The sequence below is a fragment of the Pseudozyma flocculosa genome (assembly GCF_000417875.1).
Source record: "Pseudozyma flocculosa PF-1 unplaced genomic scaffold scaffold00002, whole genome shotgun sequence".
Classification (NCBI taxonomy): domain Eukaryota; kingdom Fungi; phylum Basidiomycota; class Ustilaginomycetes; order Ustilaginales; family Ustilaginaceae; genus Pseudozyma; species Pseudozyma flocculosa.
This window is the reverse complement of record NW_006920870.1, coordinates 477,072-502,194: the sequence shown is the minus strand read 5'-3', so window position 1 is coordinate 502,194 and position 25,123 is coordinate 477,072. Positions and strand designations below refer to the sequence as shown.

Here is a 25,123-nt window from a genome sequence, read left to right as displayed (position 1 = left end):
CCCGCGGCCATGTGAAGAAGGCAGGCCCGTTTTGCTCAGATGTAGCGGCCGCTGACCTCTGACGGGCACCATACCCGTGGACCGTCGTCAGGTAGCTTGTGTACGTACGGTAGTGGGGTCGACTCGGCGGTAGCTGTTTGCAAGTCGTGATTGTCCAGAAACTGAGAGACAGAGAGACAGAGAGAGAGAGACCGGCGATCAAGACTGTGGGAGCAGCACACTTTGCCTGGTCGAGGCCATCTGGCAGCTTGTTGTGCCTTTACCGTCGTGGTTGGACGAGCTGGGCCTGCCAAAGGGTGCGCGACACCTCTGGTGATGACTCTTTGCTAGGCCTGGTCATCATCCATGCAATTACTATTCTGTACTGTTATCGCCTGGGCCGAGCGACGGTGGTGCCGGGGCCGGGGCGTGCAAGAAACCGTTGTCCTATGTAACTGTGTATGTGCCGAGTGACGGATGTGGTGCGGCAGAGGTGCATATATACATACGTGCAGGTGCGCGAGCCGATCGGACTTTACACGACCAGCGGGACCTTTGCACCTCCACCTCGGAAAGCCACCGGCGCTTTGTTGGCGGATCAGAGCGCCTTTGCCAGGCCCAGACCCAGACCCAGGCCAACCCAACCCAACCCAACCCAACCCAACCCGACCCGACCAGGCCAGGCCATGCTTTAAAACGCCAAGCCAGACCCATCGTGGCCTCCCCGCCGTCAACAACACCTACGGCCCTCCCGCTGCCAGCAACCCCGCACCCCGCCAAGCTCAGACGACCACCATGCCCATGCCAAAGACCACCAAGACCTACCGTCTCCGCTCCTTCGACAAGGATCTCGGCGGTCTGGTCCTCGACGACGTCCCGCTGCCCGATGCCCTCGGCGAGACGCAGGTGGTGAGTCGCCTGGCGACCTGAGCACCCTCCAACGCCTTTGCCAACGTTTGCCGCGCCACATGCCGGCCTCGAGCGCGTCCTGACCCGGCCACCCGTCTCTCCTCCTCTTCCACTCGGGGACCCTCTGCGCGCGGTGCCCAGCTGGTTCGCATCCATGCCGTCTCTCTCAACGCCCGCGACCTTCAGATCGCCACGGGCACCTACCCTGCTCCGGTCGCCTTTCCCTCGGGCCTGGTACCCCTCTCGGACGGAGCAGGAGAAGTACTGGCAACGGGCAGCCGCGTCGAGACGTGCAAACCAGGCGACCGCGTAGTCACCCACCTCTGCGCCGAGTGGACCCACGGCGAAATCGGTAATCAGATGCAACAGACTGCCTTGGGCGGCGGCAAGGACGGCGTCTTTGCTCAGCACGTCGTCCTGGACCAGGTGAGCATCCTGCTGTCTTTCATCTCCGTGACGCTGTGCTGCCCCCCCCCCCCCCTCCCCCCCCCGGACCGATCGATCATCCCGCTAACGCCGACTGCCCGACATTGACTGCCACGCAAATGACTACGACAACAACAACCACGACAACAACAGGGAAACCTCCTTCCCATTCCTTCGCACATGAGCTACGAAGAGGCCTCGACGCTGCCAGTGGCCGCCTTGACTGCCTACCACTGCCTCTTTGGCTTTGCCTCGACCCTGCAACCCGGACAGGCGATCCTGGTCGAGGGCACCGGCGGCGTCTCGCTCGCCGCTCTCCAGCTGGCACTGGCCGCCGGCGCCCGACCCATCGTCATCTCGTCGTCCGACGACAAGCTGCAGAGGTGCAAGCAGATGGGCGTCGCCCAGAGCGACCTCATCAACTACCGCACCAACCCCATGTGGCACGACGAGGTGCGCCGACTGACGCAGGGCAAGGGCGTCGACCATACCATTGAAATCGGCGGCAGGGACACGCTCGTCAAGGCCACGCTCGCCACGCGCCCCTATGGCAGCGTGTGGGTGGTGGGCTACATGGACGACTACAAGACGCCCTCGTCATCGACTTCGGAGCTTCCCGACATGGCCAAGGCGGTCCTCTACAGCCAGGCCGAGGTCAAGGGCGTCATGTGCGGAAGCTATCAGCTCTTCCAGCAGTTCCTCGCCGCCCACGCCGTCGCACACCAGCGGGTCGAGAGCGGCCTGGCAAAGACCAACTGGCTGCAGCCCGTCGTCGATCAGGTCTTCGACTTCAACGACGCCAAACAGGCCTTCGAGACGCTCAGGAGCGGCAGTTTCTTTGGCAAGATTGTCGTCAGGGTTCAGCAGTGAACGCCGCCCGGCGCGCGCTGCGGCAGCAGCACTTCTGATCGTTGTGGGGCAGGTCGAGGCGGACGAGAGGCGTGGAATTCAAAGGCAAAAGTGAAACGACATCAAGCGGCGGCTAGAAGGCTCAATGGCGAGCGATGTCGAGTATCAAGGTCACGAAAAGTTCGTCGGAGACCTCGCGAGCGGTTCCCGGAGCGGAAAAAGGTGGCTGGTATGCGGGCGAGACGTGGGAATCAGGCAGGGTAAGAAGAGCCAGGGTGCCGAGGCAGCTGAAGGACTGGAACAAGAGCGTAGAGGGGTGGCAGAGGTCTGGGCATGGGATGAGCGGAAAAGTGGGTCTGAAGCCATGGCGATAGGAGGTGTTGAGCGGTGTGCAGGTGACTGCGGGCGGCGCAGATGGGCTTCCGAGGTTGCGAGCGAAGGGGGACATGCTGCCGCAACGGGCTGAGCCGATCCGTGTCTGCTAACGGCAGAGCTGGCCATGTGGTGATGGCTCGAGCAGCTGCGAAGAGCTTCGCTGTTAAAGTGCGGCGACGTTGACAATACAGAGCCGGTAGGCCGCATAGCCGTGCGTGTGCACGCTGTGCACGGCTCAACACTAGCCCGTAGCAGCGGCCATGCCGAAGACCAAAGCGGCAGGCTGCCGAGTCCGAGCTTGGCCTAGCGATCCTCGTTGATCGTCGAGGGTCGATGCTCGAGGGAGGATCTAGTGACCCCGCGCGCGGTTCTCCCTCTCTGCCTGCTTGATTCTCTCCTCGAGCGTCTTTGACTTGTGGAGCTGGGATGCGGTGAGCCTGTCGCGCTCGGCGCCTCCGCGGTCCGAGTAGCGCATGCCTTCGGCGACGGAGCCCTGGTAGGAGGAAGTGGTTCGGTGGAGCTCGTTGTTGCCCTTGCCGCTGCGGTTGGTGTCGGTGCGCTTCATCTTCTTGTCCTTGCCGGACATGCTAGACATGCAGGAACCCTGGATGGGACCGAGGTGGGTGGCAAGAAGGGTGAGCGCAAGGCCAAAAGGGGCGTCGAGGGTCAGCAGCGCAGAATGAGGCGAGGCAGTGAGGCAAGGGGGAGCAGGGCCGCGGATGGGGTCACACGCACCATGGTGGATGGAGATGCCGGAGGGAGCGATGGGACGAGGTGCGGTGTGGACGAGAGCTTGTGTGGTGGCGTGTAGAGCGGCCAGATGGATGTGAGCGAGAAGCGTAGTAGCAGAAGGGTCGATGCAGATCGTGGTGGTGGTGGTGGTGGTGGTAATGGAAGTGGTGGTAGCCGTGGCGAGGGAGAGGCCGACGGGCGTGACCTCTGCAGCGCCCCGTGGGAATGGCGTGGCCAGGCCAAAAGGCTGGCGGGGGAAAGAGGGGCGGCGGGGGGGGTTTGGCCCTCAGAGGACAGGCCCAGTGCTGCTGCTGCCGTAGCCTGATGAGCCTGCCAAAATTGAGGGAGGGGTTGACCCGGCCAAGTGGAGTTTGGACAGAGGCTCGTCTGCCGGCCAGACGCATCACATCGCATCGCCAGCCAGAGCAAGCAAGGCCCAGCAAGGCCCAGCAAGGCCCGGCCAAGCCTCGACTGGCCTCGACTTGGCCGCGAACCAACCCCCCCCCCCTGGCTCGCCCAACTCTACCGTACCGCCTTGCCTGCATCTTGGACGGACGGGCCGACGATGGGTGCACGGGCGCGTACATACAGATGCTGCGAGCCAAGCGCACGCACGCGCCTTGACCAGGGCCGTGACCCGCAACCCCACACACAACAGCCTCGAGGCGGGCAACTTGATGCCAGCATGGCAAGTGCGCCAGTGTCAAGGCGATTGGGCTGCGGGTAAGTATCGCCCTTATTTTCTCACTCTGCGTCTCTGCCCTCGCTCGACCCTGCTACCGGTAGCACCCAGCAGAGACCAGCTTGGCGGCCAAAGTCTGGGCGGCGGCCCTCGTGTGGAGAGAAACGAAGGCCTGTGCCGAGTTGGCTGGGTTCCCCGCCCCATCTCGCACAACAAGTCTGAGTGCCCCCTTCCATGTGGCGCGGCTGAGACGCCAAGCTCAGATAACCGTAGAGCAGACCCAAAGAAGGCAGGCTAAGGGTGGAGCATCGCCTCGTTACGTGATTCTAGACTGGGGAGACTTGTTGCCTCCCGTGGCGACGACAGACGTCTCGAAGCGTGATGGCCACCATAGGCGATCGGGAGCAAAGTGTCGACGTACGTACGTTTGGGCGAACGGCGCGGTGCGGTCATCCATGCTGTAATCGTGCGTGGACGACGACCGGCCGGTTTCGTGTGCAACGCGTACTGTATGTGCGTGCGTTTTCCGTGGCCGAATCGGGGGTCCAGGTTAGGGTCTAGGCTCGATCGGGGCCGCGCCACCTCGTTCCACAGGCGCCATCCCTTAAGATTATTGTCCTTTGCCAGGTCAGTCAGAGTAGTGTGTATTCATCCTTTCTCCCGTGTGGCCGCCACTCTGCTGTGGGTGGCAGCACCTCGCGCCGGATCACCTAGCGTGCTTCGTGCACCTCCCAGACCTACATAGTTCGCTCTCTTCGCACTGGCAGGCCGGTCGAATGCATCCTAACGGCTATTCATTGCTTCTCTCTGTCCCCTCTTCACCACGATCACCACGAGCGCTATTCCTTTCGACGTTCCAGATTCTCCTTCCCGTTCAAGGTCGGAAAGCATCGGTCACGTCCATCAGCAGCATCGCTCGCTCCCCTGGCCCTCGGATCGCACATCCTAGCCCCTTTCGACTGCGCTTTTGTTCGCGCATGCCGGCCCTCTCGACCTGGTCACCATGACAGATCGCACAGCATCGAGCCATCCCTCGGTGGCCCCCCAGACCTCCGTCTCACGCGACGTCGCTCCTCCGCCGACCACACCCTCGTCGGCCTCGCCCCCAGCTCTCCAGCAGGCGGCTGCGGCCACGCCCCACGTCGTCGCTCAAGATCAGCCCGACTCGCTGGCAACCCAGATCCAACACCACGGCCAGGTTTCTGTCAACACGACGAATCCCGACGGTTCAAAGCAACCGGTCAAGGTCGTCGTCGAGCAGCAACGCCCCGCCCTCGCCGACCTGCCCTCCGACGCGCCCGCCGCCTGCAAGGCCGATGCCGCAATCTACTCTTCCGGCAAGTAGCCTCGACCTGTGCGCTTCCGGTGACGCCTCCAACGGCGTGTGAGGCAATGCAGTGATCCACGACGGGTGATTGAGCACACAAGGGGCTGCAAATAAGCCAAGAAACTCGATGGGACTGAGCAGACAGTGCACGCACGGCATATATACAGTGCTGGCTAGTCAATGGTGGCGTCGTGGTCGTGGTCGTGGTTGTGGTCGTGTTTCGTGCGGTCATCATGGCAACCTTGGGCGTCGACCCTCTCGTGCGGCGGCTCCGTTGGCACTCGCTCTCTTTAGACGGGGCTTGACCTCTGCGCCCAGCGGCGCCCGTTGAGACGCACGCGCTCAAGCGGACGAGGAAAGTCCTCCAGAGGCCCTCCGCCACCATCCCAGGGCCGCCACACCTCCCGCCAGCGCCATGCCGAGGAGAGCGGCGCCGCTCACAAACGCCAATGTGCCGGCGTCCGGATCTGCCGCGGCGTTCTTTCCGCTGCGACCACCTGGCCGCATAGCAGAGCGGTTCCCCCTCGACCGGCGCCCGGAACCCCCCTCTAGGTCGGCCGACTTCAGCGACGAAGCTGGCGATCCCTTTGCACCCTTGCTGCGGCTGCTCGTCTTCTTGTGCGCGCCGCTGCGTAAACCTGTCGCAGACGTTCCGCTGCCGAGCATCTGGCCCAGGCTTCCCAGCAGGCTAGTCGCACCGTCGGACCCGGGACCTTGCCGTCTGGCTTTCGAGCGATGCTTGCTGACCTGGCTGCGGTGCAGGCCGTCCCCTTTCGACGCAGTCAGCTCACCATCGCTATCAAAGACGAGATCTCCTCCTTGACTCTCGCCCGCGAGGCTGCCCATCTCCTCGGCCTGCTTGATGCCGCGCCGGTCCAGGCTTCTGCGTCGCGCCTCTTCATAATCGATCTGAAGGGCTTCAGCCCATTCCTGCGCGGAGATCTGGCCTCGAAGAGACTCGTCGAGCCTCACGGCTTCTTCCAAGAATTGCAGCGGTCCGGGCACCACCGCATCGGAGGCTCCCGTAGGGGCGAGGAACTCGACCTGATCCTCTCCAGAGCCGTGTCGGCCGGACGGATGGATTGGGCTCGCCGCCGGCGACGAGGTGGGCGAAGCGCCACCAGCCCTGAAGCTGTCGATGGACGGGACGCTGCCGCGCAGTGAAGGTGGAGATCCTGAACGCACGCGTCCGCCGTGCGACGGAGGCGCCGACGATGTACGACTTGAGCCCGACGACGAGAGAACGACACTGGACTTGCGCTTCAGGCCACCCGCGAGGCGCGGCCGTGGTGCCGTAGCATCGACAAAGGGCGAGTTGAGCTGACCCAGCGGAAACGCTAGCAGAGAACGTGTCTGCGAGGCCGAAGGCAGCTGAAGGCGGGCGTAAGAAAGGTAGAGCCTGGCCAGAGCTTTGGAGCCTCCGAGCGAGGCGATCAGGCGTTGCCGCTGCGTTTCAACGGTCGATCTGGCTGCAAAAGCCTTCGAAAGCTGCGAGTGCGTCTGGTCCGTATCACGAGGGCGGAAGGTATCGGCCGAACCTTGCGTGGCCATTTCAGGGGCTCTCGGCGGCGTCCCCGAGGTTTTGACGGCAGAGAGATCCTCGGCGACTGACGCTGCGCTCAGAAGGGGCAGGTAGTCTTGGACCAGTCGCTCCGTCGCCAGAGCGATTTCGCCCACGCGCCAGGCTCGGGCAAAATACTCGAAAGCCTCCGGGAGCGCACCTGCCCCGTGCCCCGGTGCGCCCAGGTGGCGGCGCTCTTGGCCAGCGGATCGTGCTGACGACGAGTCGGCCACCTGGAGTCCGATGAGCGAAAGCGTGGTTGGGTCCATGTTGTACTTGGCCTCCATTTGCAGCTCTTGAAGACGCTCCACCTCGTCTGCCTCGGAGTCTGTTGTCGCAAGGGAGGAGTAATTCGCATCACCCCGGGTCTCGCGACCGCCTTGCGCCTTGGGCAGGGCCGTTGGATCGCTCGGCCGCGATCCCAGGACAGTGGTGCTGTCGTCGCTGGCCGTCGAGAGCACGCTCAATCTGCTCGTACTCGGACTGACTGCGCCAGGCCTTTCGTGATCATCCGTGTCATCGAGCGGCACGTCTGGCGCTGCAGCGAGGCTGTTGAGGTATGCCTTGACGGTCGCGCGAGAGGCGCCAGTGCCCCGCTCCGTACCCTGTGCCGGCTGCGGAGAGGCGAGGGCTTCGCCCAGAGCCCTGGCCAGCTCTCTCTCTGCTGTCTGCCTCGTTCGCCTCTCTTCCCTCTCGCGGACTGCGCTTCGTAGACGTGTCGCGATAAGGCTCTCGGTTGCCGGCAGCGCCGCGCCGTGTTGGAGCGGCGACGCAGCAGCACGTCGAAGGAACGCTGCGTCGGCGTTCTCGGTACGCAAGGGAGCTGGCCCGATGACGAGCAAAGGCCAGATGCCCGTGTCAATCTTGTCGAGGTGGATGGTGACGAGTCTCATCGCCGGCGGCTGAGCACTGGCAGGCTTGATTTTGCCATCCGTCCCCATGGTCATGTCCGCTTCGACCACCGGTCCCGAGCCCGAGCTTGCATCTGGTCCGCTCGAGGCGTCGTCGACGCCAATGCTGCTGGCTCGTCCGGCTCGCGAATCTCCAGCATCGCTGTCGAAGGTTGCTCCGGTCATGGCGAGGCTCGCCACCGAAGACTCCGGGTCGCTTGTCGCGGGAAAGCTCCTTTCGCCGCTTGTGTAGAACGCCTCGAGGTCGGACCTGACCCGTCGTGGTCGACGGCCAGCATAGTCGAAGTGATTGCCAGCCACAGCTGCGGCGTCGGGCTCCGAGAGCACGGCGCTATGGGCGAGATACCCAGCCGAGGATTCGTTCGATCCGACGTCGCTGGAGCTACTGGACCATCCGGTACCGGAAGAGGGCGCGGCGCTGGGTTGACTCGATCTTGAACCGGGAGGCAGGACCTCATAGCTAGACGCCGACCGCAGCGACACGAGCGAGGCATCCATGCTGCCGTAGCTCTGCGGCGAGGACTGCGTCGCTGGGCTACGAAGGCCTCGCTCGCTGCCGGATGACCGCGGACTGTGCTGTGGCAGGGACGCAGACGCCTCTGGGGCCGACTGGTCCAGGACGCCCTGGATCCCTCTGGACGTAGCGGACCCCTGGCCCGCGGGGTCGTCGGTGCTGCTTGTGCTACAGCCGTCTCCGTTGCTGCCGCTGCTGTGGCCAGCGTGAGCCTGGTGGCTGTCAGAGCGTCGTTCGGGTCTTTGCAAGGACCTGCTCGTCGACCGCTTCAGTCGGGAGCGGTTCTTGTCGCCAATGCGCCAGGACGACGTGGCGGTGTTGATGCGACCGTACAGCCGGGCCTTGATGATGGCGGGTTGCGAGCGGACCGCGGCAACGATGTGATCGCTGCCGATGGTCACCTCGAGATCGCGCGACGAGACGCCCTGGCCCACGAGAAAGAGGACGGTGGCCTGGTCGTGCGACTGGTGGAAAGTCCAGCCGTGCATGACGGGCTCGAGGGCCGCACGGCCGGTCGCCTCTGCACGCTCCATGATGCTGTCGATGCTGATTGAGCGGCCAGTCAGATGGGCTCTGCTAGGGTACGTTGGGCGAGAGTGGCGGCGCCGATGTCGGCCTGGACGTGATGACAGGGTCGAGGAAGGGCAAGGCGGACCGGGTCCTCTCTCAGTTTTGGGCTACGGCTGGTCTCGGCAGCATGGCCCCGTGAGAATGGCGTGAGAAGGGACTGTCGAGACGGGCCGATTTTGGTGTGCGGCGTCAAGAGTTGCGCCGAGTGTCGTCGTGGCTGGAGAGAACCCGACCGAACCCAGATGGATGCTGCAAGACGAGCGGATGGTGGCGGCGGCCGGCACATACATAGAGTAGACCTTGAGGGGCACCACTCTTGTCTGCCAGCCGGCAAGGGTCCAAAAAAAAGGGGGTCGCGTGTGGGGTCGGGTGTCGAGAGTGGGGTCAAGTGCGGCTCAGCAGGCAGCCCAGGCGCACAGCAAACACACATCCTCATGGCCAAAAGTGTGGAGAATGTTGTAAGTTGACCAGTAGTGCACCAGCCAGCTCGTTGAGATGATGGTGCAGCAGGCTTGACGAAGATGGCAACCACCAACACAAGCAGCCGCACAGAGCAACAGCGCACAGCAGCGGCAGCCACAGCAGTATGCTCTGGCAACATCTGCTGCGATACATCCATGCGGCCAGTCTCTGCTTGCTTATCAACACCATCAGAGGGCCTAGCCAGCCTTGCAAGGTGCCAGGGAATAGACAGAGGCTTGGAAAGCTTTCTCAGCGACCCATCCTGCTAGACTCGAAGGGTCAGACACTACCGCGATCTCATATCATGTTTCCGAGCGGCAGGGAAGCGGGACAAGGGGGATGCCTTCATGGCATTGTCGAGGACGCCTTTGCAGCACGCTCTGGTCGCGCTTCGATGCTTGGATAGGTTCGTCGAGGTGGTATAAGGAGGGGGGCGTCCAAGTGGTAAAAGGGTGAGCAACCGAGGCGGATGCACGACGGGCCTCGACAAACAAGCATCAATGATGTAAGTACTGTACAAGGGATCTGCAGGACCGCAGACCAAGACGGGGCCGTAGCGCGCTAGCGAGGGGCGTAGCCGGTAGCTCTACGAGAGTTGAGCGAGGCCGAGGGTCGGGGCAGCATGCTCGTGCGGCGCGACGGCGTGCCGCTGGAGCTGTCCGTCGACGGCGACTGCCAAGCTGCCGCCGACGATCTCGAGGCTGCTATCCGTCCTGAAGTCGCGCTCACATCGCCGCGTCCGAATGCGAATGGGGACGATGGACGTTCAGAGGTCGGCGCGAACGGGTTCGACATGCCCGCCCGGCTGTGACTGCTGCCGGCTAGGCTGTGATCGAGCCGCGGATCTTGACCCAGCATCGGCGACCCACGTCCCGGAGTGTTGGCACCGCCGCTCGGGTGACTCCGCTTGATAGGCTCGGGGTAGTAGGCCGGGCTTCCCTGCGAATAGAGCGCCGAAGGCTGAGACTGCGATTGCACCATACCCGAAGAAGGTGCGCCCGCCTCGTACCAGGACATCGAGACTGTGCGATTGGAGAATGCGCGACCGTGCTGACCCGCCTGGTCAGCGACGCCCAGGCTGGGAGCCGAGTTAGAGCTGCTCAAAGCAAAGCCGGGGCCATTGCCCTCGCCCAGGTCGTCCTGGTCAAAGTCCATGGCGTCCAACGAGGGCTTGGACTCAAGGGCCGCCTGGCCCTGTGCGATGAGGGCATTCATCTTGTCCTGGAAGCGCTGGAACATGCCGTCCTCGTCATCGTCGTCTTCGTCGTCGCCGTGGCCAGCGGCTCCGGAGGACTGGCCGGAGCCCTCCGTCCGAACTTCCTCCTGAGCCGGTGGCGTGGATCGGAAGGCGTCGGGGATTGCCTTGCGTGGCGTGCCCGAAGACTGCGTCGCCCGGTGCGACTGAAACGTCGGCCGCCTTCGATTCCTCTGAGCCGACACAAACACTCGCTGCTTTCGCGCATTGGCGGGCGACTTGGGCGTCGAGGGGCCCGCAGCCAGGTCGTAGACCGGATAGGGCGGTGGCGGCTCGTCGAGGCCGCCAGGTGGCAGGTGCTTTTCTGGCAGCGTCTTGTGCGAAGGCAGCACTGGTCCGCCATCGGGTTCTTCGGCCTCGCCGTCGGCCCTCTTGCCCCACGTCGACCATAGCGAGTAGGCGGTGAGCGCAGCGGCGCCAGTGTAAAGCGCGGCGTTGAGTGCTGTGTCGACGATGGTGCCTGCCAGGCCGCGCCTGCGCTTTGAAGGCGGCCCTTCGTGGTGCTCGTCTTCGGCCACCTCGCTGACGGCTCCTCTACCGGCCGTCTTGCGCTGCTCCTGCAGCAGGGCCTGCTGAGCCGAGGGCATGCCGCGCGAAGAGATGGTGCCGTGGGCCGCCACCTGGGGTTCGAGCTCGGTGGCAGTGCGGAAGCTCGCTGGACTTCCGGCTGATGTGGTAGAGAAGGCGGTCTGGCTGTTGCTGGCAGGCAGCGAGTGGGAAGAGGCGTCTCTAGGCGGATTCTCCGCGCTACGCTGAACGCCACCGTCGAAGCTGGAAGGGCCATGGAAGGGCATCTGCATGCCTGACTGAAAGACAAAGTCGCTACGAGGGGCATGCGGGTATGCAGTGACTGACGCCGAGGCGAAGGATGTCGATGGCGACGAGCGGGTATCGGTCGGTGACGCGGACAGGCTGGTGGTGACCGAGGGATGCGATGACGGCTGGTCCCAGGGCATGGGGCGGTGGTCGGTAGCACCGGAGCGTATCGTCGATGTCCAGCCTCTCTTTTGGCCCGTCGACGGTCCCGCTCCATCCTGATGCAACATGCCGTCCTGTTGCGAAGACGAAGGAGGCGCTCGGTGGGCCGGATGCAGCGGCCCGCGGATCCTTCTGCGGCTGGGCATGCCGCCGTATCCGGGATTCATTATGGAGTCTAGAGGATCGAGACGGAGCGACAGCGGCGAGAGTGCCGTGCTATTATACACGGACAGCGATCGAAAGCACGATGCCGTGTTCCATGCGGGCGTACGAGGCGGCGGTTGACGGCGGTGAGGCGATGCGTGCTCTAAAGGTGACCGGCGGTGACGTTGCCGAAGTCAGTGCGAGTGGCGGGGGCGATTGTGCTGGTGGAGGAGCTGATGGAAAGCGGAGCGTTCTATGTTGTGACGTGCGAGCAGGAAGGTGTCGGTGCGGCGGAGACAGATGGATAGCGGGCTGTTTGGCGGAGCTGGGGATGATATATGGTGGTGATGACGGTGGTGGTGTTGGTGGCTGCTGAGGCCATGAGAGACAAGTCAAGGACCACCGGATACGTACGATGCTCTCGTCGCCTACGCACACATTTTTGGGGGGGCGCCCGCGAAATTGGCCTGGCAAGACCAACACGCCGTATGTAACGGCCTCGGGTCTGCCGCTCTTTTTGCGCGGGGTCGAGAGCCCCTGTCGCGACAAGGCGTGGCCTGGTCTTGTGCGTGGCCTTGTCACTCTGACCGCCAGCGGGTCCAGGATGAGAGGAAAGCTGGTCGCCGTCACCTCGCCTCTCTCTCTTTCTTTGCACTCACACACTGTAGCTCGCCGGATTGGCTAGGCTGGCGATGCTGGCTGGCAGCGAGGGGCGAGCCTGCTTGAACGTTTGCAGGCCTGCAGGCAGGTCCGACGTCGGCGGCGCACGACCGCGCGTAAGGAGCTGCTCGAGGGCGCCGGCCAAAAAAACACCTGCGGCCTGCTGGGGGCGAGGCCTGGCCTGCCATCGGCGGAAGCGCACCGGCAACTCGAGGTGGAGAAAGCAACACGCGCAGATAGGTTAGACGTCTGTGCCCGCTCCACTCTTACTCCTACTACTCGATCTGCTCTCTCTTCCTACCATATTGTCTCGCTGTCTTGACCAATCTCGTCGCCGTCCTCGTCGCCCAACTGCCTGCTCTCGGCCTCGATCCAACAACCCTGTCCTGCTCCGTTCTCGGTCCTGCTCCGTCGCTGCGCACAAGGATGCCATCGGAATCAGCCGCAGCGCCTGCCCGCCCTGGTCAAGCCCACGCCCAACATGCCGTCGGCAGTGGCTCCGCCGCCGCACCCTCCGCCTCGTCATCATCATCTGCGCCGTCGTCGGCTGGGCCGAGGCAGGCGGCATCCACCCGAAACCTCAACCGCCTCGCCCGCGGCAATGCCGCCCACGCGCTGCGCTCCAGAGCCTCGCTCGAGTCCGATGGGATGGTGTCCAACAGCGACGACAGCGCCTCGCTTGGTACCATCCAGCTGCCGCGCAGGCAGCCCGTCTTCACCGCCCCGGCGGGCACCGCAGCCACTGCCCAACATCAGACGCAGCGGCAGCAGCGGCACCCGCACGCCCACGAGCAGCACTTGGCGACGACCGTAGAGCAGCAGCAGAGGCAGTCGAGCGGCAGCAGCCGACGCGGCCCACCCGCACCGAACGATAGCCCCAGCCACCACGTCTTCCGCGGTGCAAAGCTGCTCAACGTCAACAACCCGGCCAGCGACAGGCAGCACCAGAGTCACAACAACAGCAACGGCCGCCCCTCGTCGCGCATGTCGAACGTCTCCAACTCGAGCTTCAACAACTTTGACAGCCCGAAACCGAGGCAGCTGGCCAAGCTCGTCTCGGAAGCTGCGCCGGCCCGCTCGTCGCCGCCCCAGACGCCAAGGACAAGCCAGGCGCTCGCACCGGGCATGAACCCGGACGGCAGCCACAGCGTCATCCGCAACGACGACGATGCCAACAACAGCGGCCTCCTCGACCTCAGCCCCGTCCTCACCAGGCTGGGCAAGCGCCCCTCCAAGGCGGCGGTGCTCGGGACACCCGGCAGCATCAAGTACGCAACGCCGACCCACCTTCCAACGCGCCTGGGCAGGCCAGACTTTCGGCTACCTGCCGACGCGGCGAGATCAGCGCTGCGCGATGCTGCCTCAATGAAGGCGGAGGCCGCCACTGGCATGGTCGACGACGAGGCCATCAAGCAGGCGGACGAGAGCATCCTCGACCCGCAGTACCGCGATGCCGCCGCCGCCGCCTCCTTCGCAGCAGGCAATCACGTACCAGCACAAGATTCTGGTCGCGCAGCAAACGTCGACAGAGGCGCGGGCTTCGACGACGATGCCGATGCCGATGCCGATGCCGATGCCGATGCCGATGCCGCCGCCGACGAGTACGCCGAAGATGAAGATTTTGATCCGGACTTTAGCGAGACGCTCAATCGCCTCCGGCGGTGGCGCCACGACGCGATGCAGCAGCACCTCTACGAGACGGCCATCTTCTGGGGCGACAAGATCCTCTCGCTCGAAACATCGACCGCGGCCTACAACGACGCCTACCACCTCGCCCAATGCTACTTCTATACTCACCAGTACGCGCGGGCCGAACACCTGCTTACCAATCCGCTGCGGACGGGCGCATCGAGGCATGCCGCGGCGCAGCTGGCCAGATCTCGGGCCGAGTTCGACCAGGTCAAGCTGGCAAGCGCAGGTGCACCTTCGGCGCCCCTCGCGTCCGAGGCCGGCGAAGAGGGCGATGCTCTGCTTGATGCATTGGCTGCGACACGCTCGCAGACGCAGCTGCCAGCCTCGATCTTGGCCCGTTCCTCGACCAAAGGATCGGTGTATTCCGCGTCCACGGGAGGGAAGCGGAAAGAGCGCGGCTTTACCACGAGTGCCACCGGGTCGGCCTCATCGGACAACGAGAGCGCAAGCGGCATCGATGACGAAGCTCGTGGCGGTCGTATCCCGAACGGCCGCGCAAGGGGCACAGGCCTCAGAGGTAGCGGCAAGGCTGGGAACAATGCAAGCGGCGGAACGAGCACCGGCAGTGCCAGCGGCAGCGACGGTATGGATGCGGATGGCGACCCTGAGGTTGTCGATGCTAACGGTTCAGTCGTCATCAGGCCGCTCCGACGCTCTCGTGCCGGCAACGGGAAAGCGGGAGCTGCGCGGCAGGCGGGCGCTCGGGACGAGGAAGAGGCCGAGTCGGAACTTGACGAAATCGATGCCGACTTGATCGAGGTCAAGGACAAGGAGGCGCCGCCGCCAGACGGCCCAAGCCTCGTAAACCATAGCCTGGCGTGTCGGTATTTGGCGGCGCAGTGCCAGGTGCGCCTCGGCAAGTATCACGAGGCGCTTGACTTGGTCGGCGACAGCTCACAGTGGGCCGGTGCCGCCGGCAACAAGCGCCCGTCTTCGGACGGCGGCATCAAGCTGGGCTCGACCGTGGCCTTCCTGCGAGGTCAGATCTACCTGCGCCTCGAGGACCTCGCGCGCGCGAGGGACAGCTTCATGACGGCCCTCGCTCTCGACGTGAAAAACTACGAGGCCTTTTCGGCGCTCATCGACGGCAACATGCTGGGCGTGGACCAGCAGTGGAGCTTCGTCCAGGGCCTCGAATACCTCGCCCAAGCCGGCGACGACGAGGGCGCCGCCGAAGATTTCGAGTTCATCCGGCTCGTCTACACGACCCGGCTCTCGAAGCAGGGCAAGACCTACGCGCTCAACACGGCGGCGGCGCGGCGGCGGCTGGCATCAGAGTACGGCCTCAGCAACAACCCAGACGTGCTGCTCGGCCTGGCCGAAGAGCTCTTCTCGAGGCTCCGGTTCGCCGACGCCTTCAACGTGACGAGCCGCATCCTCGAGCTCGCGGCAGACCATCCGGGCGCGCTGCCCATCCACATCGCCTGCATCTACCACCTCAAGAACCTGCGGCCGACGCTCTTCATGCTGGCCCACCGCCTGACTGAGCTGGACCCCGAGTCGCCCATCTCGTGGTACGCCGTCGGCACGTGGTATGCTACGACGCGGCGGTGGGCCGATGCGCGCCGCTACTTCAGCAAGGCCTCGTTGCTGGATCCGCGGTTTGCGCCGTCGTGGATCGCGTTTGGACACACGTTTGCGATGGAGGGCGAGTCGGACCAGGCCATCACGGCGTACTCGACGGCGTCGCGCCTCTTTCCGCAGTCGCACCTGCCGAGGCTCTTCATTGGGATGGAACACCTGCACCAGGGCAACATCAGCCTAGCGAGGCTGTCGCTCGAGGGCAGCGCGCAGATCTGGGACGACGATCCGCTGACGGCCAACGAGCGGGGCGTGGTGGCATACCAGGCGAACGAGTGAGTGCAGCTTCGGCGGCCGGTAAGCCGCGCGGCCGCGCCCGTCAGAGAGACATCCCTGACTCCGAGTGTGCCCCCACCCCCCGCTCCCCTCATCGCTCCTCCAGCCTCCCAACTGCCATCTCCTTCTTCCGGCAGGCACTGCGCCTCGCGGAGAAGACGCAGGAGCCGGCATCGGCGTGGATGGGCACCCACCTAAACCTAGGGCTGGCCTACCGGCGCGCAGAGTGAGTATGTCGAGGGTGACGAGGACGCAGCGTGAGGGAACTGTCGCGGCTGACGAAGACCCCCGCCAACCCCTACGCGGCGCTACCGGCACCCGGTAGTGCGGACGAAGAGGCGCGCAAATCGCTCTTGATCGTGACCGAGCTGGATCCGCACTGCTACCTCGCCAAGCTGACGCTCGGCATGGTGGCGCACAAGCTGGGCGACCTCGAGGATGCGATCGGATGGTACCACGAGGTGCGTCTCTGCCATGCCTGGCTCAGATCCGACCCCCACCCGCTCCTTTTCGCTGGAACTTACGCCGCCGCCGTCTTGCCTCCTCTGACCACTCTGTGACTGCGACACTCTCTCACCAGGCACTGTCCATAAACCCACGCGACCAGTATGGCACGGACCTGCTCGACTTTGCGCTCGAGGAGAAAATCTCGAGTGGCATCGCGACGTTCACCGAGTCGCTCGACCCGGAGAACCGGCTGGCGCGCTCTCGTGCCGCTGCCGACGGCGGCGATGGCACTCCGACGGATGGGGCCACGATGTCGACGTCGTCGCCTTCCAAGGGCAAAGCGCGGCACCTCTCTCCGCGCGACACGACGCCGTATCGCGGGACAGCGGCGCCCTACGGCGACCAAGCCGGCACCACCGACCCTCGTCTGTGCCCCATAGCGACACCGCAGATCCGCTTCGACTCGCCCTCCCTCTCTCGATCAGCTTCGCAGTCGCACGTGGCCCGCACGCCCGGTGCAGCGAACAGGACGCGGCAGATTGGCGAGCTGACGACGGCCGAAATGAGCCTCGACATGTCGAGCGCCTCGTCGTCGGTCTACCGCGGCGGCGATGCGTCCATCGCTGCTCCTCGCGCCGCCGCTGATCAGGGTTATGGCGACGGCGGCCTCGACGGCGACGGCGATGGCGATGGCGACGATGACGGCGACCGCGACCACGACCGCGACGAGGTCGGCGGAGGCGAAGTTTCGATGGACACCAACGCGGAGCCCTCGGGATATGGCGAGACGAGCGCCATGGACGAGGAGAGCTTCGAGTAGAGGAGCATGGCGGCGGATACTCTCCGTGATCCTGTCGGGACGCGGCGCTCTAGACATCAATGAATAGCTGCGTGCGGCGCAATCAACGACGATGACGGCGAGGGATGTCTAAGGGTACGAGTGAAAGCATCTCACAAACAGGTACGCTGCGATCCGCCTTGCGTCTACCAGCCCTGCTCCTTTTCCAGCTGCAGCAGGCTCTCGATGGACTCGTCGAGCGTCGTCTTCCAGTCCTTGAACTTGATCCCGAGGTCCCTTTCGGCAGGGGCGGTGTCGAGGCTGGCGATCTGGTCGAGGTTGCGGAGCTGCTTGGTGGCCTCCTCCCAGCCCTTTGGCAGCCTGCCGCGGAGGTCGGGGAAGCGCTCGCTGATGTGGAGGACGGCGTGGGCCCAGGTGAACTTGCCGCCGCAGACGAGGTAGCGCTTTCCCATGACGTCGTCGGGGCCCTCGAGGAGGAGGGTATGGGCGTCTGCGACGTCGCGGGCGTGGCAGAAGAGGGGCAGCCTGTCCTCGGGCATGGCGTCGGCGCCCGAGACGAGGTTGTAGATGGTCCTGGACGACGTGTTGAGGTTTTGCTTGGTGACGCCCGGCTGCAGCGTCGGGCCGTAGATCATGGGCGGGTTGACGGTGGCCAGCGCGAACGAGGGACGCTCGGCGGCCACGTAGTCGTAGGCGGCCTGCTCGGCGAGCTTCTTGGAGACCGAGTAGGAAAAGGCGCCCGCGCCGCCCGCCTTGAGCGCATCTTCGTACGTCGAAGGGTTCCAGTCGGATGCGGTGTAGGTGAAGCCGGGGCGGTTGGGTCCGCCTTCCTCGCTGCGCGGGGTGGGAAAGGGCAGAGCCGGCGATGACGGGGGGAGGAAGGGAACAGGTCAGGACCCCTTTTCGCTGCTCAAATCCACCTCGGTTTCGATACGATACGGGGCCAGCCTGTCTGCCCGCATGCGTGGTCCGTGAGGGCGGACAGGGGCCCATGGAGGCAGTGACACTCACAAGTTGGTGACGGCGGCAAAGGACGAGGTGACGACGACGCGCTTTACGCCGCCCTGCTTCTTGGCGAAGCGGAGGAGGTTGAGGGTGCCCTCGACGGCGGGGATGAGGAGGTCCCTCTCTGCGTCCTCGACGTTGAGCTGGTAGGGGGACGCGACGTGGAGGATGTAGTCGACGCCGCGGACGGCGTCGAGGAGGTCGGACGTGGCCGTGTCGGCGACCTCTACGAGCTCGATGCGGTCGCGGTCCTTTGGCGCGAGGCGGGCGAGGAGGGCGTCGCGCTTCGAGAGGGAGCGCAGCGTTCCGCGCACGCGGTAGTTGTGCGGCGAGGCGAGGACCGAGTCGAGGACGTGGGCCGCCAGGAAGCCCGTGACTCCCGTGATGAGGACGAGGGGCGACGAGGACATGTTGGCGTGGGTGTTTTTGGCGGGGTGGGAGGGAAGTCGGTCAGACAAAGACGGATGGAGAGGTCAAGGGTGCGGGCAACGGGTGGTCGAGGCTGTGGGTTTATATCAAAGACCTATCGGCTGTAGGGCGATGGTGGGGAGGATGGGGACGAGACGGGCAAGAGCAGGGGCAGGCAAGAGAGCAGCAGCAGGTCGAAGGCCGTCGCCGAGGGGCCGAGCCAGGCTGCGCGTCGGCATCTGCCCGGGCTGGCAGGCCTGGCAGGCCTGGCGGCGCACGGACTCGGCAGCCAGGCCAACCTCCACGTCTGCGCATGTTCCGTGGGCGGCCGTCGGAACGGTCCGCGCGCCTCGACCTCTCGACTGTGTGTCGACTGTGCCTCACTGCTATGCTCGTCGTCGATGGTGCACTCGTTTGAGCTGCTTGGTTCGGCCCGGCCCGAAGGATCAAGACAGGGAGAGCCGAGACAGCTTTGCCCTCCGTGTTATCTCTATCCGCTTCTTTGCCGTCGGTTGGTCCGCAATCTGACGGACCTGGACCGGTCCCCATTCCCGCTGCGAGTCGCGCCGTCGTCGAGGTTTCTCTCTGGGTGCCGCTCGTTGCTGCACCGCAGAGCGATGCTCCACTACCTCCCAGTTGCCGGCTATGATGTGGTCGAGGGTCCTCGTCCTCGACCTCGAGCATCGCCGTCGTCTTGGCGCCAGTCTGCCAGCTTGCGCAGGACGTGCGCCGCAAACGACTCAAACACAACCCGCCTACGACCCCACGTCCACTGCGCCTCGACCCTCCACTCCTCCGCCCCGGCACGACGGGCCTGTCCGCCGCCGGCTTCGACGCAGAACGAGAGGCAGACTTCCGGCTCGGACATTGCGCCTTGCTCCTCGCCCGTTGCTTGGTCCGCCTGCCGTGCCGAGGCGGCGGAAGCGTCGCCCTGCCTTCTCGCCTTTTGGCGTCGTGCCGAACGCGTCCACGACTGTCGCCACGCCATCACGTCGACGCTCCGTCCCGCCTCGCCCACGGCGGCATGACAGTCGTCGAGGCCCAAAAGCACCGCCTTGATGGCCTCAAGGATTGCCAGGGCGGAGTCGAACTGGCTCGCCGCAAACGAGCACGTCCGGATGTTGCTTGGCGGCAGACTGGCCTCGAGCTTCGAGTCTTGAAGCCGACAGAGGCTCTGAGGCACGGGCAAGAAACACGACGATCCCATCAGCCGCTCGCGTCGCAACCTTTCAAGTGGTTCCTTCTCTGAAAGAGGGTCGAAGGGGTCGCATACTCACATCTGGCAACCGCACCCCGGCAAACGACCACGAGACGACCCACCGACCCGTCTGGCCCTGCACGAGCTTCGTCACCGCCCAGTTGTCAATCTGGAGCGTGACCAGTGGTGCAAGGAAGGGGCATGGCATGCATGCCGGTCAGACCTGCTGGGCGAATGCCGGGGCAGTCGCCGACCACCTGTGCCACGACAGAACTCACCCCGTGCGACTTGATCCCGTCCACGACGGCCGAGACGCTCGACAGCTTGCCCAGCATCGAAGTGTACCAGCCCACGCGTTGGCGGTTGGCGGGGAGCGCACTCTCCCGGACCATGCGCAGCACGAAGGCCACCTCGCCGCCTTCGGTCACCATCTCGTTTTCGCTACCGTGACAGACCTGGTTGCGAGTCGGCAATCGGAGTAAAGGGAACAAAGAAAGACGTCAGCACTGCCTTCGGCCCCTCCTTTCGGCGATCAGAAAACACCGCCTGAATGCCTGACTCTGGCACACTCACCGCGTTGGGCTTGGCGGTCTTGAAGCTGGCGCTGTACCGCATGTCCTCCTCACTCAAGTAGAAGGGAGGGTTGCACATGGTAAAGTCGAACCTCACCGGCCCGTCCCAGCTGGCCACCTCGCCGTCAGAGGGGATCAGGCAGTCTTCCCTGCTCCTGAGGAGCAGCTGGACACGCTGTGCCAATGCATGGTCGACCGTGACTGGACCGTGCTGATCGCCCTGCGCCGTGGTTCTAGAGCTGGAGACCACGACGCTGCGGTTGTTGGCGGGATCCTCGATCGTCTGGCGGGCGTGCGCCAGGCTGTCGGAGTCAATATCTGCCAAAGGCCATGCCGCAGGCATCATAACCGGAACGACAGTGGTCAGTAGGGACAGCAAGCCCGTGGATCGCCACCATCGCCTTCCTTCGACAGCGCTCACCAGTCGCGACAAACGTCCAGTCTGGCTCAACGGCACACCCCAGGAGCGGGTAGATGGCAGAGGCACCCGTGCCGCTATCGGCAGCGCCGGATCGGTGCGACGGTCAGCCAATCTGCGAGCTTCTCTTGAGGATATGCCTGCCGACTCACATGTCAAGTCCGCGGACCCCCCGGCGGCCCACGTCGATGTCTCGCTGCTCGGCGCCCTCTTCGCGGCTCACCGCTGAACGTGCCTGGCGGGCCGTTGCGATGACACGCGAGCAGGACGAGCTGCAGTCGAGCACCTTGCGCAGATAGAGAATGTAGTTGAGTCTGCGAGAGGTGAAAGAGCGCTCGTTCGACGTCAGACCGACGAGAGGCGAGACCGGGCGGGATGCGTGGCTGCACAGGGCTCACCTGTTCGGTATCTGTGGGACGAGATCGGGTCACCAGTGCGCGAGTCCGTCTTGAGTCACACGCCTTCACGTCGTCCTGCCCTTCACTGGACGGAACTCACTGTCGGACAAAGTCTCGCCTCGTGTAGTCGGACCGTCAAACCGAAGTCGTGGTAGAGCAAAGTCTCTGACAGACAACTGCGTGGGCGCGAAACGGGATGATCTGGGCACCTTCAGCAAAGTGCCGCCGTGTCCACCGGCTCGTCGAGGCAATGCTTACCGAACCGCTTGGGCATCCTGAAAGTCGAGCGTCGCGTCTGCATGCCCGAAAGCAGCACGGGAGCCTGCCGCGTCGCCAGGCACCGCTCGACGCTTGATGCTTCACGAAGTTAGGTGCACGCAGTGGACAGACAGTCAGTGACCCTCATGCAATGATCGCATCCGCAGACAAGCCAGACGGCAGGCTACTCACTGCTTGCCCAGCGTCAAAGGATAGAGATCGGCCAGCGCTGCAAAATTTGGTGGAGAGTCGCTGTAGGGATCGGGATCTGGCAAAGGGCGGCAAGAGCGTCAGGGGTCGACCGCTATGTACTTCGGGATCAATAAAGGCCAGCTCCGCTAGGCGCTCGGGGCTTGGCTTCGGACTCGAAGGACTGCATCTGACTCACTCAATCTGCCCGACGGCAGAGCTGGCGGATGCTGGCGACGCTTTCGATCGGGTTCATAGGCGCCACGAGGGTGTTCCGGTGCCGTCCTGGCAGAGGGTCGCTTCTTTCGGCTTCGGACGAGGATCTGCACGATCGGGAGTCGATGAGACAGGGGAGAGGCACAGACGCGCAAGCCGAGACCAAGTGGCAGAATGATCAGATCTTTGATAGTGTAGCGGGACTGTGGAGCGCGGCGTGGCTGTGGTCATCGACCCACCCTGTCTGCGTCGCCTCCTCGCTCCTGCCATACCCTATCGGCAACCACTTCGAGCGCCTCGTCCAGCTCCAAGCCTTCGCCTTCCACCTCCTGGGCGAAGAGCTCCTCGAGGTCCTTTCTCCTCGTCCGCCCCGGCTCTAGCGCGGCAGGACCGGCATCGCGCGTGCCTGCCCTCGTCCGTTCGACAAGCGACGGAGCTACGACCAGTTCCACCCGCACGCGCCCAAAGGGCCTCGTGGTACCCTGAAAGGGCTCTTGCGGCGGACCCTCGGCTACTTCTTCCTCGCCGGGGTCCTGCGACGGTGCGTCTTGCGGCTTTAGGGTAGGATCGGTCAAGCGGTCAGCGCGCCGATCGGTGTAATGAACCAGCACTTCGAGGCTTGACCTTGGCGCGTCGACGTCTGATTGAACCGCTTGCTCCTCCCCTCGTCTGCGCTTGGCGGCAGGTTCCGCCGTGGCAGGGTCGACATCGGGGCCTGCAGCAGGTGGCTTTTGTGCGCCGCTGCCCTGGTCCGAAGCGAAGACCTGCGGTATTTGCCAGACGACCCGGATCAGGTCGAAAGCGTCGCTGCCAGCAACGTTCAGCGAGGCCGGGGCCGGCGTGCCGCCGCCGCCGCCTGCTTTGGCGATGTCGGGAAGCTCGGCCTGGCTGAGAGCAACGACCTGCTCTCGGCGGGAGACAAACGCCTGGAGATGACAGTGTAGCGCCGAGAGGAAGGCCTCGACACCAGGAAGATTGTGGAAGTCGGCAAGCAGCGAGAGGCCGCCGTCGCTTCGTTGCCCGCTGCCAGAGCCTCCACCGGAGGCCGAGCCGTCCAAGACGGCGGGAATGTAACGCTCGAGGAGACCGACCAGCGGGACAAAGTGCGGCATCGTGTGCCGAATCAAGAGCAGGCCGTCGGCGACAGTGTCGAGAAAGTCTGCATTTGGCTCGCCCAGCGTGGTGCCTGCCAGCCTGGGCGCGTCCACCATCTGGCTAGGGCGAGCAAAGACGAGGTAGTAGGGCTCGTAGTAGCGACCTGGAAGAGGAGGCGAGGATGCGGGGGGTAGGGAGGAGCGTCAGAATTGACTTCTGGGCGTTGCCATCTCCGGAATTCGTGACACCTCTCCGCAGGGCGGATATGTCATGCTTACCACGGAAGAATGTGTCGAGACGGATGCCGAGACCCAGGCCAGAGTTGTTGCTGGGTTGGACGTCGTCGGGCTCTTGTTTGAGCTCCTTGCGCGTCTCTCTTGCCCTCCTTCCCACGTCGAGGTCGATCTCGAAGCATGTCCAGCCGGCGGAGCGGTAGATGACGGTCTTGTCCTCCATGCTGGCGAGTTCCCTTCCGAGCCTGTCGTTTTCCTCGTCGAGCCCGGGCCATTTGACGTCGGACAGGTCGGCGGGGAGCGCCTGGACATTTGCGAGCTCGACCTTGAGCGAGGCACGCTCCGCCTGAAGTTGGCTCTCTGTGGCGATTGCAGAGGCGTGCGGAGGACGGCGGCAGATGGTTGAGTACGGGTCGATGCCTGGGAGGGCACGCAGGCCGCCGATAGTCGTGTTTCGTGGCGAACTCGGCTGTGTACTCACGTCTGGCCTTGAGCGCGTCGAGGCCGGCGAGGCCGGCTTGAGCGGTGACGCTCATCTCTGAGCGTGTCGTCGACGACGTCTAGGCGTCGCTTGCTGGGCGCCTGAGTGCCTGCTGCGGGCTGATGGGATGAGGTTGGAAGGGAAGTTGCGAGGGACGCATCGAGGTGGAGGTCGGTGGAGAGCGGCGAGCGGTGAGCGGCGAGCTGGCGACCAACACGCACGCCCGCCTCTGGCCTACCTGCCTGCCTGCAGCCCTCTAGCCTGTCCATTTTTCTAGCCCATCGCGTCCGCTCGTGCACCGACGCGTCAGACGATCGGTTCCGAGAGCAAGGACCGAGGTTGGACGGACAGCCTACAACGCCGCCAGCATCGTTGCCGCTGCAGCGCTTGCTCGTTGGCATAGCGGGTTCGCGCTCGGATTGCGGTTAACCTCCTCGATTGCCAGTGGCAAGGGCTGAAGCGGTCGCGTCGGACGCCGCATCGACGGTCGAAGCCGCGCTGGCCTCCCCACGGTATTCCACGGCGCAGCTGGGCAAGGGGCCACCGCACGCTGACAGCCGGGCCCGAGATTCATCGTACATGCAGAGTACGTATCGGCAGCTCGTATGCCAAGCCGGCTTGTAGCTCGGGAGGCTCAGAGAGGAGCTTGGACCCTCGAGAGAGGTTGTGGCAAGGCAGAGCGGGCTGGAGGAAGATCGCCGTCGAGGACAGGACGGAGGAGGCGATAAAAGGGGCGGGAAACCCAGGAGGAAAATCTGCCGGCAGAGTCGCGCAACACGTGCGTCGAGCCGAAAACCAACACATCAACACGTACGCGCTCACCACCGTCTGCCGACCTCGCTCGCCGTCGGCATCCATCCGCCGCCTCTACATTCCAGCCATCCTGCTGAAGACGCCAGGCCATCGTGACCGCAACCTTTGGCCGACACCTCGTTGCGCTTATGTTGCGCACGGCTGAGGCTGGACGGAAGGAAAGCACCTCGAGCTCGCAGACAAAGCCAAGGGCAAGGCAACCAACCACCTCACAGACCCCCACCCCCCCTTCCGCTACCTACACACCACACGCTGCACCTCGCTTGCACCTCGTAATCAAGGCGGGAGGCTGGAAGGGCGCAAGGTATTGACGACGACACATCGGCCACCCCTGGTGCCCCGGAAAGGCGCCGACGCCGGGTAGCACGGTCTCGTTCAGTCCCGCACAGAGCCATGCCAATTGCCATCGTCCTCGGAACGTCCGAAGCTCGAAGTAGTGCACTCTAGAGGACGGCAGCTCCCTGGCAAGATCTGAAGCGTCCCGGAGACCACCAGTCGGCTTTGCGCTCTCTGCTCGCCAAACGACCGAGACGTTTCCCCACGCTGCGCCTGATCGGCTGCCACTCTCGTAGTACCTAGCCCTAGATCGAGCAAAGGCGGACCTGGCGGAGAGCGAGGCGGCCGTGATTCCGTGAAATACTCGGACGACTCGCCGGTCATCTACTTTTCGATGCTTTCTGAGCTTCTTCTGCTGCCCATCACGAATCGCC

At 64.4% G+C, this 25,123-nt stretch overlaps 9 protein-coding genes across 9 annotated transcripts; 3 read left to right on the top strand and 6 right to left on the bottom strand.

Moving 5' to 3' along the window:
* Nucleotides 1-774: 774 nt before the first annotated feature.
* Nucleotides 775-2,184, top strand: PFL1_00830 (uncharacterized protein; the record flags this gene model as incomplete). The annotated part of the gene is made up of 3 exons (XM_007878331.1): nucleotides 775-888; nucleotides 1,030-1,314; nucleotides 1,468-2,184. The coding sequence occupies 3 exons, from the start codon at nucleotides 775-777 to the stop codon at nucleotides 2,182-2,184; spliced, it is 1,116 nt and encodes a 371-aa protein (XP_007876522.1).
* Nucleotides 2,185-2,334: 150 nt separating this feature from the next.
* On the bottom strand, nucleotides 2,335-2,745 carry PFL1_00829 (uncharacterized protein; the record flags this gene model as incomplete). Its single annotated transcript, XM_007878330.1, has 1 exon — nucleotides 2,335-2,745. One exon carries the CDS (start codon nucleotides 2,743-2,745, stop codon nucleotides 2,335-2,337), a length of 411 nt encoding a protein of 136 aa, XP_007876521.1.
* Nucleotides 2,746-2,887: 142 nt separating this feature from the next.
* PFL1_00828 (uncharacterized protein) lies at nucleotides 2,888-3,276 on the bottom strand (the record flags this gene model as incomplete). Its single annotated transcript, XM_007878329.1, has 2 exons — nucleotides 2,888-3,142; nucleotides 3,274-3,276. 2 exons carry the CDS (start codon nucleotides 3,274-3,276, stop codon nucleotides 2,888-2,890), a joined length of 258 nt encoding a protein of 85 aa, XP_007876520.1.
* Nucleotides 3,277-4,955: 1,679 nt separating this feature from the next.
* On the top strand, nucleotides 4,956-5,297 carry PFL1_00827 (uncharacterized protein; the record flags this gene model as incomplete). The annotated part of the gene is made up of 1 exon (XM_007878328.1): nucleotides 4,956-5,297. One exon carries the CDS (start codon nucleotides 4,956-4,958, stop codon nucleotides 5,295-5,297), a length of 342 nt encoding a protein of 113 aa, XP_007876519.1.
* A 324-nt stretch (nucleotides 5,298-5,621) lies between these two features.
* Nucleotides 5,622-8,798, bottom strand: PFL1_00826 (uncharacterized protein; the record flags this gene model as incomplete). Its single annotated transcript, XM_007878327.1, has 1 exon — nucleotides 5,622-8,798. The coding sequence occupies one exon, from the start codon at nucleotides 8,796-8,798 to the stop codon at nucleotides 5,622-5,624; it is 3,177 nt and encodes a 1,058-aa protein (XP_007876518.1).
* A 1,060-nt stretch (nucleotides 8,799-9,858) lies between these two features.
* PFL1_00825 (uncharacterized protein) lies at nucleotides 9,859-11,697 on the bottom strand (the record flags this gene model as incomplete). Its single annotated transcript, XM_007878326.1, has 2 exons — nucleotides 9,859-10,010; nucleotides 10,167-11,697. 2 exons carry the CDS (start codon nucleotides 11,695-11,697, stop codon nucleotides 9,859-9,861), a joined length of 1,683 nt encoding a protein of 560 aa, XP_007876517.1.
* Nucleotides 11,698-12,760: 1,063 nt separating this feature from the next.
* Nucleotides 12,761-17,150, top strand: PFL1_00824 (uncharacterized protein; the record flags this gene model as incomplete). Its single annotated transcript, XM_007878325.1, has 4 exons — nucleotides 12,761-15,882; nucleotides 15,990-16,109; nucleotides 16,209-16,344; nucleotides 16,464-17,150. The coding sequence occupies 4 exons, from the start codon at nucleotides 12,761-12,763 to the stop codon at nucleotides 17,148-17,150; spliced, it is 4,065 nt and encodes a 1,354-aa protein (XP_007876516.1).
* A 164-nt stretch (nucleotides 17,151-17,314) lies between these two features.
* PFL1_00823 (uncharacterized protein) lies at nucleotides 17,315-18,544 on the bottom strand (the record flags this gene model as incomplete). The annotated part of the gene is made up of 2 exons (XM_007878324.1): nucleotides 17,315-17,963; nucleotides 18,141-18,544. 2 exons carry the CDS (start codon nucleotides 18,542-18,544, stop codon nucleotides 17,315-17,317), a joined length of 1,053 nt encoding a protein of 350 aa, XP_007876515.1.
* A 641-nt stretch (nucleotides 18,545-19,185) lies between these two features.
* PFL1_00822 (uncharacterized protein) lies at nucleotides 19,186-23,655 on the bottom strand (the record flags this gene model as incomplete). Its single annotated transcript, XM_007878323.1, has 14 exons — nucleotides 19,186-19,716; nucleotides 19,820-19,909; nucleotides 20,019-20,195; nucleotides 20,314-20,630; nucleotides 20,734-20,807; nucleotides 20,883-21,044; nucleotides 21,129-21,139; nucleotides 21,229-21,304; nucleotides 21,387-21,485; nucleotides 21,579-21,654; nucleotides 21,775-21,898; nucleotides 22,031-23,049; nucleotides 23,165-23,479; nucleotides 23,601-23,655. 14 exons carry the CDS (start codon nucleotides 23,653-23,655, stop codon nucleotides 19,186-19,188), a joined length of 3,126 nt encoding a protein of 1,041 aa, XP_007876514.1.
* Nucleotides 23,656-25,123: the final 1,468 nt, after the last annotated feature.